Source organism: Gavialis gangeticus, unplaced genomic scaffold (genome assembly GCF_001723915.1).
Source record: "Gavialis gangeticus isolate Ggan-Ray unplaced genomic scaffold, GavGan_comp1, whole genome shotgun sequence".
In the NCBI taxonomy this organism is placed as follows: Eukaryota; Metazoa; Chordata; order Crocodylia; family Gavialidae; genus Gavialis; species Gavialis gangeticus.
This window is the reverse complement of record NW_017728973.1, coordinates 6633759-6642590: the sequence shown is the minus strand read 5'-3', so window position 1 is coordinate 6642590 and position 8832 is coordinate 6633759. Positions and strand designations below refer to the sequence as shown.

The 8832-nt window shown below is 48.9% G+C and overlaps 1 protein-coding gene across 1 annotated transcript in view; it reads right to left on the bottom strand.

Moving 5' to 3' along the window:
- The window catches only part of PIP4K2B (phosphatidylinositol-5-phosphate 4-kinase type 2 beta), a 40071-nt gene extending 31245 nt beyond the window's left edge, over window positions 1-8826 (bottom strand). The window contains exon 1 of the mRNA XM_019507590.1: window positions 8682-8826. Within this exon, the coding sequence (XP_019363135.1) occupies window positions 8682-8702 (21 nt within the window). The 5' untranslated portion in view covers window positions 8703-8826. The remainder of the gene's footprint in view (window positions 1-8681) is intronic.
- Between the last annotated feature and the right edge of the window lie 6 nt (window positions 8827-8832).

The window sequence follows — 8832 nt, the reverse complement described above, 5'->3', positions numbered from 1 at the left end:
TTGTGCCACTGCTATTTGTCCCCAGGGAACACCTGTGCCACGCACCCTCTGGTGTGCAGCAAGTTACCCCAGGTGGGGTAGGGGAGGCTGGAGCCAGCACTGGGCTGTCCCCAGCAGCCTTACCTGAGATCCTGGGGCTGCAGCAGCAACGATCATGCTTCTCAGAGCCTGGCTGGTAGCCAGCGTGGCTCCAGCAGGCCAGGCTCTGGTTTTGGGTGGCACGCACTGTCCCTGTGTGCACTGCTCCAATTATTTTTTTTTATGCAGGTTTTTTTGACCCCAGGATCTCCTGGGGTCAACACTCCCCCACAACCTTGCAGCATGCAGAACACCTGAATGTGCGGTATGTGGTGCTGCAGACTGCACAGCTGCACTTATCTAGACACAGCCTACATGTCTTTCAAAGGGGTTGCTATGCCCTGTCCTGTCAGATAAGTGCTACAGCAGGTGTTAGGTGATCTTGTCTGAATCTACCAAGTGGATCTACCAAGACTGGCTATTCTACTCTGCACTCTCCTATCACATTTATCACTGTAGCATCTGAGCTCCTTCCAGGAGCGCGTCAAAGATGCACCTAACCTCTGGTAAGCATTTGTCCTCTCACCTTCTCCCTAGGGGAGGGAAGAAGGAGCACACACCAGAGACTGTATTACATCCTTGCATGTGTTACATACTTGAATGTGTTAATTTACATGAGACAAGGCAGGGACAAAGACACGTCCCTTCAAAAATGGAGCAGAAGTTAGGATCTGCAACATCTTCCCCTTTTGGTCAGGGGGAATTCATTCCCTGGTCTGGAACACCCTTCTCCCCACAATGCCCCATCTCCCATACAGAGGAGCTTTACTCTTATTTCAGTATGTTCCTTTGTGCCAGAGGAACAGGGCTGTTGACTGCAGTCTGCATCCTGGAGCTTAAGGGGAGCTTTTAGAAACTCTGGGCCCAGAACATGGAGCACTGGGAAGATAAGGACCCAAGACCCTGACCTCTCTATCCCATAGGAAGCCAGTGCAGAAACCAGAGGAGCAGAAGTGATGTGCCTGTGGTAGCCAGTGCTGCCAAACAGACTTGCTGTAGTTTGCCTGCCAATACATGTGTTGCTTCAGAAGCCCTGCCACAGTGCGTCTGCCTAGACCACTGGGTCCAGATTACAGCAGAGATTCCTAGCGTCCCACAGGGCCACAGTACATGGTCTGCAGGTGGTTCACAAACAGAACTGGACCATGCATGCCATCATAGTGCTTTCAGTTGAAAGTTGGTTGATAAGGGTGTGACACATCAAAGACAAAGTGATCCACTGATCCAAAGAGTTTGGGAGCCACTGACCTAGACCACAGGGTCTTCAGAAGCAGAAACCTGGTCTTTCTGCTGGAAGTTGTAAGGGGAAGAGGAGCAGGAGACAGATCATTCTGGATGGGCCCTGCATACGTATTCTTCCTCTGAGCATCTGCTCTCTGCCACAGTGACATGTAAGATACTAGGCTAGATGGACCTGTGGGCTGACCAAATAGGGCCACTCTTGTGGTCTTCATGTGCACCTTCCCTTTAAAATATCCAGACACTATTGGCCCCTCTGAGTTATTTGTTTGCAGCCTGTATTACAAGCCTGGAGAACCTACAAAAGTGACCTGGCCTTGGAAAGCCTTGACATTCGTTACTCTGGGTGGGCAATTATACCTCTCTATGGCACCTCTGAGCTTCCTATTCCCTTGCCAGGTGTGACAATGCAGCAAAAAAAGACCTGAATGGAACCAGGGACTCTCCCCTGAGCCTGGATAGCAAGGGAGTTTGGGTAAAGGACACTGCTAATTTAGCCAGGCCAATCCCTTTGCTGCCCCACACAATTCAGATTAAAATAGGATGATGCATGCCTGTCATCCCCATGATGGATAGCTTGGCTGAAATCAGATACCTGCCAATCTGAAAGACAGCTGACAGAATTGAAAAACAGGTCACATTTTAGGCCAAATCATTTGACACCATCTCCATTAGACAACATCAGACAGATAATTCTCTGCAAAGAAGAGAAAAACATTTCTTGTGTGGTTTCACCCCCCTTCAAGTAAGTGCAATACCCTTAATTAGGATCTGCAATTGCCTCCTTCATACAACACTTCTATCACTTTGTAAATACATCAGTTTGGCCCTCTTCTCTCAGGCCTTGAATTTGAATTCCTGGGCAGCGCTAATCAATAGGATTCAAGGTTTATTCACAGTGGGCAATTCATCTTTACTACTAAGGGTGATTTCTTAGTCAATAAAAGACGCATCAATAATCTGCGCTGTTCAGGGACAGCTGGTCTAAGAATAAACAGGACAAGCATAATTTTATTTCAAAACCTGACTCTAGCCTCAAAGTGGCAATTACCATTAGTAAATTGATGGGAAAATGCAATTTGTTTACTAACAAGGTCCAACTGACAGAAGTATCTAAGCCTACTTGCTAAGATTCTTTGCAGCAGGAATTAATTCAGGAAAATAAAAATACTTTGTTCCCCTCCAGTGCCTTTCAGCCAGGCACCTGAAAAAAAAGCTTTCTGAACATTAGTTAAGTTTTATGACCCATCTCCCCAAGGAGCTAGGTAAAAGATAAATGGGGAGAAGAACAAACCACATCTGGAGTGTGACACAACAGCCGCTCAACATAAATACTGCCCAATGGTTAGGGGAAAAGCAAGCAGCACTGTATAATTATGAAACCAGAGAGGCAGGGGATCGGCTCAAGAATTAGAGTAATCACTTATAGAAGTATAAAGAAAATGGGGAAGAGGGGAAGGCCTGAAAGGACCCTCAAGAGGGCATCTAGTCCAACATCCTGCTCAAGAAGGGATGACCCCAGTCCAAACCAGCCAAGCCAAGCATGTCTAATCCACACTTAAACTTCCAGTGATGGAGACTCTACCACCTCCCGAGGGAACCTGTTCCAGTGAAACAGCTTTTCCTAATATCCAACCTAAATCTCTGTTGTTGCAATTTCAGCTCATTACTTTTTGTCCTGTCCCTTGTGGCTATAGAGAACAACTGGACACTGCCCTTTTTAAAACAAAGCCCTACTATCCCCTTCTTCTCCAAACTAAAGGGGCCCAAACTTTCCAATCTTTCCCTGCATGTCCTATTTCCTAGGCCTCCAATTGCTTTCCTCGGTGTCTCTGAACTCTTTTGGACTTCTCCATGTCTTTCCTGGAGCATGGCGTCCACAGCTGGACACAGCACTCCAGAAGCAGGTACGCAGGAGAATAAAAACACCGCCGAGTTCTTCATAACCATAAGCAATCAAGGGCTAGCCTCTACATCTCATCCCAGAGGTGGCTTCACCCTGGCACACTGCAGGAAGAATGGCATCTCCCAGTGAAAATGGATACATCTCTTCCTGAAGTACCTTGGGTTTTCCTTGGAGGTCTCCCTCAGCCTGGCCTAACTTGAAAGAACTTGCATGTTTTGATGGGAACATCTTTTACAGGTGGGGGAACAGAGGCACAGGGTGGCTGACTCACCCAAGGTCATTCGATACCTCCTCAATAGCAGAGCAAAGAGCTAAATCCAGGTCTCCCAAGTCTGATACTGATGCCCTAATACTGTCCCTTCGCTCCTCTCAGTATCTCAGAGTTTCCAGGTCACAGCAATTATAACAAAGTTGAGATCCACTGATCGCCAGCATCAAGGCCAGTCACATTCCCTTTTGCAGCCCTTCCTAAATGTCAACTGCAGACAGAATATAGCAGGGAAGTGACAGATATAGGCATGTCTGAGTACATCGGTTTAAACGGTTTCAAAACACACTATTTGGCAGATGCACTTTTGGCCAGAATTTATATGGCAATGCCAAAAGCAGTGATGCAGAGATGGGAAAGGCAGCTGCAAAGCCAAATTACTGCTTCTTGGGTTGAATACCAAACAGCTGCCCTCTGCCCTGGTTGGGTGCACAGCACTCCAGCTCTGGGAGCTTCAATCAGCACAGGAAAATTGTGGAACTGGGGGGTTGTCACAAGCACAGTGCAAGAGATCTGCCCATTTTGACAGAGATACACTTGCTTCCAGAAGCCATTTTTGCCACCATGTTCCCACACAGCCACAAGCTCTGGTTGATAGATTATCACCTAAACAAGTTGACATAATCAGCACACAGCTGTCCAATGTGTAGTAACAAAAGCAGACACACCCCAGCATCACACTCCAACTCCATAGGTAAACACTAGGATCCTACCCCACAGCCTAACTACCACCTTGTAACTACACTAGTCTCACCAGCTGCATACAGTACTGTTGCTCAGTCAAGTGTAGCTAACCCCTCCCACCCCAAACCATCACAATTCAATGCCTACTTCTAATCTCATCTACATATGTCCACATACACAATCAAAGAGGGACACTATATGAACACCCAGTAATAAGAACCTGAATTTTCTGTTCTTCTCCAAAAGCCATGACAACAGCATCTTCAAAAACCCTGTTCTCAGCCACGATCCGTTCTTCAAACACAACTCAGCAGCTTGCAAGCTATTTGCAACCCGAGTGTCTGAACCTTTTTGGCTCCACCCACTTCTCCTTTCTGCAGGTTTACATGTTACTGAGGTACAGAACCAGCTTCCTGGTTCAAGTCTCAGAAGCCAAATGCACTTCATTCCTGTCTGCATGTGGCTGGGAACTACTAAGGTACCATATCATAGTTCACATCTGGCAGACCCACTTGATTCAGCCACGGATCAAGACAGCCAGCACTGGACAAAGCCAGGATTCTTGTTTAAACCTGTTCATGCATTAACAACACCTACAAACAAATCAGCCACTCTTGATCTTCTCCAGACCCACCACACACTGTATTCACACCAGCTGCGAACAAGCCTGTTCAAACATAAGGCAGAACCGAACCGTTGCCAGACTCAGTAAATGAACCCGAGGGTATTTCTTCGCTACAGGAGATGGCTTGCATAAAGGCATTGTTTGTCTGATCAGTCCCTGACAACTCTTTTTTGACAGAACCGTTTTAGCATGTCCTTGCAATCTTGATTGTGTCAATGGATTCTGATGCTCCCAGAAGGACTTCTCCCACAGGCAGGGCCTCACCTATTTCATGGCCAAAGAATTCATCCCTCGAAATTGTGCTTCAGAAATGAAGGGGCTTTTGAAAAAGTATATATTTCTAGCCCTTAGAGATGTAAAGAAAACCTTTACAACACACATGGACTGAGGCTGCATACAGTGTGAACAAGCACCGAGGTGAGAACTGCCCTATTCATTTCAGCAAGGTGTTGATTCTGAAACCCAAGGATGACAGCAACACTGTCAACTCTGGTGGCTCTCTCACATCATTTCAACAGAAACTTCCAGCTAAGATTTTTATTCCACAGTCACAAAATTATAATTCCACAGAGGCTAATGCATCAAGGTTATTTTCATACTTAAGAAAAACCTGTTTCAGAATACATCTGGAACTGCTGAAGAAGTCTCACTTGACTCCCCCAGAGAGTAGGGACTTTGGGGTAAAATTTAGATCCAGCTTCTCATGGGGAACATGGCATCTTGCCTGTACACCAGCCTGGCAGAGAGAAGCAGAAACCCTTGGGAAATTAGTAGCTGTAAGGCTTGTGGCTTCTTACCAAATCAGCTGCATCCGAGACATCATTCCTGGTGCTGCAGGCAACCAGTACAACCATGCCCAGCAAGACACTCCGGGTAGTTCGGCATGGATGGCCTGCCAGATTCCACCTGACTTTGTTTCAATGCTTCTGTATCAGAAAGACGCAACCCTCCCCATGCAGCCTGCTGCCCACCTGGGGACATGCCCTGCAACCAAGACCGTGGAATAAGCAAGCAAAGAGCCTAGCTTACAGGGAATCCCTCCAACATATCGTGCTGTGCCACATTCCACCTGGGACAGCAGTCTGGAAGTTGTGTGGTACATTTAAATAGGTAGCCAGACAGTAGACGCAAGTTTGGCTTGGATAGGGACAATCTTGCCTCAGGCAGAGGGTTGGACTAGATGACCCTGGAGGTCCCTTCCAGCACTTCTCTATGATTCTAGATTCTGTGATTAATCAAACCCCTCACCATATGCCTCACTCACATCTCAGTCCCTGAACTTAAGGAGCCCTCAGTGAAGACATGAGTTAGGTGTCCAGCCATGGGCTAGTCTGCAAAGAAAGTGGCACGCCTCGCATAAAGCATCATCAGCCTTCCACCAACCACTTGCATGTGCATGTCACCTTAAAAGCTGCACAGATTTACTGTCCAACTGTAAAATAGAGAGGCACCTTCCTATTGCTATTTGTTCAGTGCTGGACAACTGTACAAAATTTCATCTGGCCTTTAGCATTTGCAAGTGGCCTTGTTCACACACAGTTGCAATGTGAGAAGGACCAGTCTAACTCATCTGTTACAAGTACCTTAAATTAATCCGTCTCACCTACCAACCCTGCTGCAGTGCCATCACCCCAGAGTCCACAAATACAAGCAACAGCTCATCTGTCAAGGAAATAGAACCAATTTAGATCACAGCCCACTTGCTGTATAGTAGCCAAACTGGGCACCCACCTTTCTAGCACTTAACCCAACCCATGTCATCATGTACCAGCAACAAAGCCAGTGACACAGAGTAAGATCAAAATGAACTGACAAGTATTTCTCGCACGGTCCCGGATGTTTGTCCGAGAGCGAGGAGGTCACAGCTGCTATTTTCTAACCCTTGTTGGCCCTACAGGATGCAGCCTCAGCTTCTAGCAGAAGTTTCATCATAACATGCCACCAAGAGAATCCCATTACTAGCATAATGTCCACGCACAACTCACAGCCCACCTTCCTCTTCCCGGATGAGACTGGCAGTGTCAAGCCAGTGTTAATTAGATTTCAGTGTGATGTTACAATGTGTGGGCATGAAAAAAGTCCAGTATACATTTACCAGCCCAGAGGTTGACACAAAAAAGTAGCTACCGCCCAACAAGTTCCCCTAGCAACTCCTCCAAAGCCACTATGAGGCAGTAACCAAAACTGCCCAGGATCCAGTTATCAGTTTCACCTACAGGGCTATTAAGTAAGTCTTGCTAATACCACTCTACTACTTCTGAAGCAAAACCCTAAGCAAAAAGATCACTGGAGTGTCTTCAGGATCCGGAAGACAACATTGCATTGTATCACACCTAGGAGGTTTTCTTCATCACCAACTAAGCTAGGGGGTTGATTTTATTTGTAAATGAACATTTCAATTCTGCAGGAATAGCTCTCTCAGGTTCTTGCTCTCTCTCCAGGAAAGCTTCTGTTTGATACTAAGGAATGCATGTTCCTAAACTATCAAAATACATATGCTAAATTAGGAAGGAGAAAGGTTCCTGGCATTCTGCACCCAACAGAATATACCATCACAACAGATTTCAGATTTCTTAACTGCTGCTACAGAATATATCACCCGCAGCCACATGGCAATCATTTCTAATCCATCCAGCTCATCAAGCATGTGAGGAGAATGTTGCAAGATTTCTGGGTGCCATCAGAGGAGCAGAGGGAGAAAGTTTATGGAGAAACATACTGACAGCACAAAAGGCAGGATTCAAAGGTGACTGGGAGGTGTCTGCTCAGCTCTTCACAGATGCTCACACATTCTCTGTTCCCTACAGCATATATCGACCCATGTCATAGGAAAACTGACTCTGGGAGGGGGGTACTAGGTGGCTCCACTGCTCTGGGAGGTGGTGTCACTTGGGGTTTACCCTGCAGATTATCAGCACTGAGGGCTCAAGGGGTGGTAGGATCAGTCAGAAGCTTTATCTTTTGGGCAGGAGTTGGGTTTGGTGGTAGGAATGAACAGGCCCCTGGGTTTCCAACTCCTGTAGCTGACCTTACTGAGGATGCTCGAGGAGCCCGAGGAACAGGGTCCCTGGGTCAGCCTGTGGCCAGAAGACTCCCCCATGAGGGCACCGAGAACAATGGGGATCACTGGAAGTGGAGGGTGCAGGGGGTCTCCTTGTGGGGGTAGCCTCTCACAGGAGGCTACAAGCCAGAAAAACTGGAGACACCTAAAGCTACAGGGGCCCTGAGGGGACAGGGAGAACACTAGGGTCATTGCTGCAGGGGGATGCTGAAGGCACCAGGAGACAGACCATCCCTGGCGGCAACAGGCCAGGGACAAGCCCCAGTGCCTGGAGACATGGGGAGCCCACAGTACCAGGGGGCAAGCCCTGCATCCCCTCGCCCCCACAGCATGAAGGTGGGGCACTGCTTTCGAGGAAGGCAAGGAGGTGCTGGATCCCAGGGCTGGGGCAGGGATAGGGAAGGGAGGTAGGGTTGGATGGGGGGCATCATCCTCAGACTGTCCACCAAGCACTGGGGGGGGCTCTGGGCTCCCAGCCCCTGCAAGGGAGGAGGGGGCTTCCAGCCTGGGGGAGCATGAGACTGAGGGAGGGGCCCGATCTTGGACCACAGTGATCCTGGTATGAAGAGAAGGAGAAGAGCGCCCTGATCCTGGGGTGGACAGGAGGATGGGAAGGCCCTGATTTTGGGGTGAGGGGCCTGATCCTAGGGCGGGGGGAGAGGGAAGGGCCCCGATCCTGGAATGGAGAAAGGATGGCCCTGCTCCCGGGGTGAGGCCCCCGATCCTAGAATGATGAGAAGGGGGCCGGACCCGGAGGTGGAGGGCGGAGGGGAAGGCCCCGGTGCGGGGGAGGCGGGCCGGGCGGGGAGGGGCGGCTCACCGTGTGGTTGGCGCCCCACATGAGGACGCTGAGCAGCGGCTCAGAGGCCCGGAACAGCTTCACCTTCTGGCACACGAAGTGCTTCTTCTTGGTCTTGGTCTTGCTGGCACTGAGCGCGGCCCCCAGCGCCGCCGCGGCGCCGCCGCCCCCC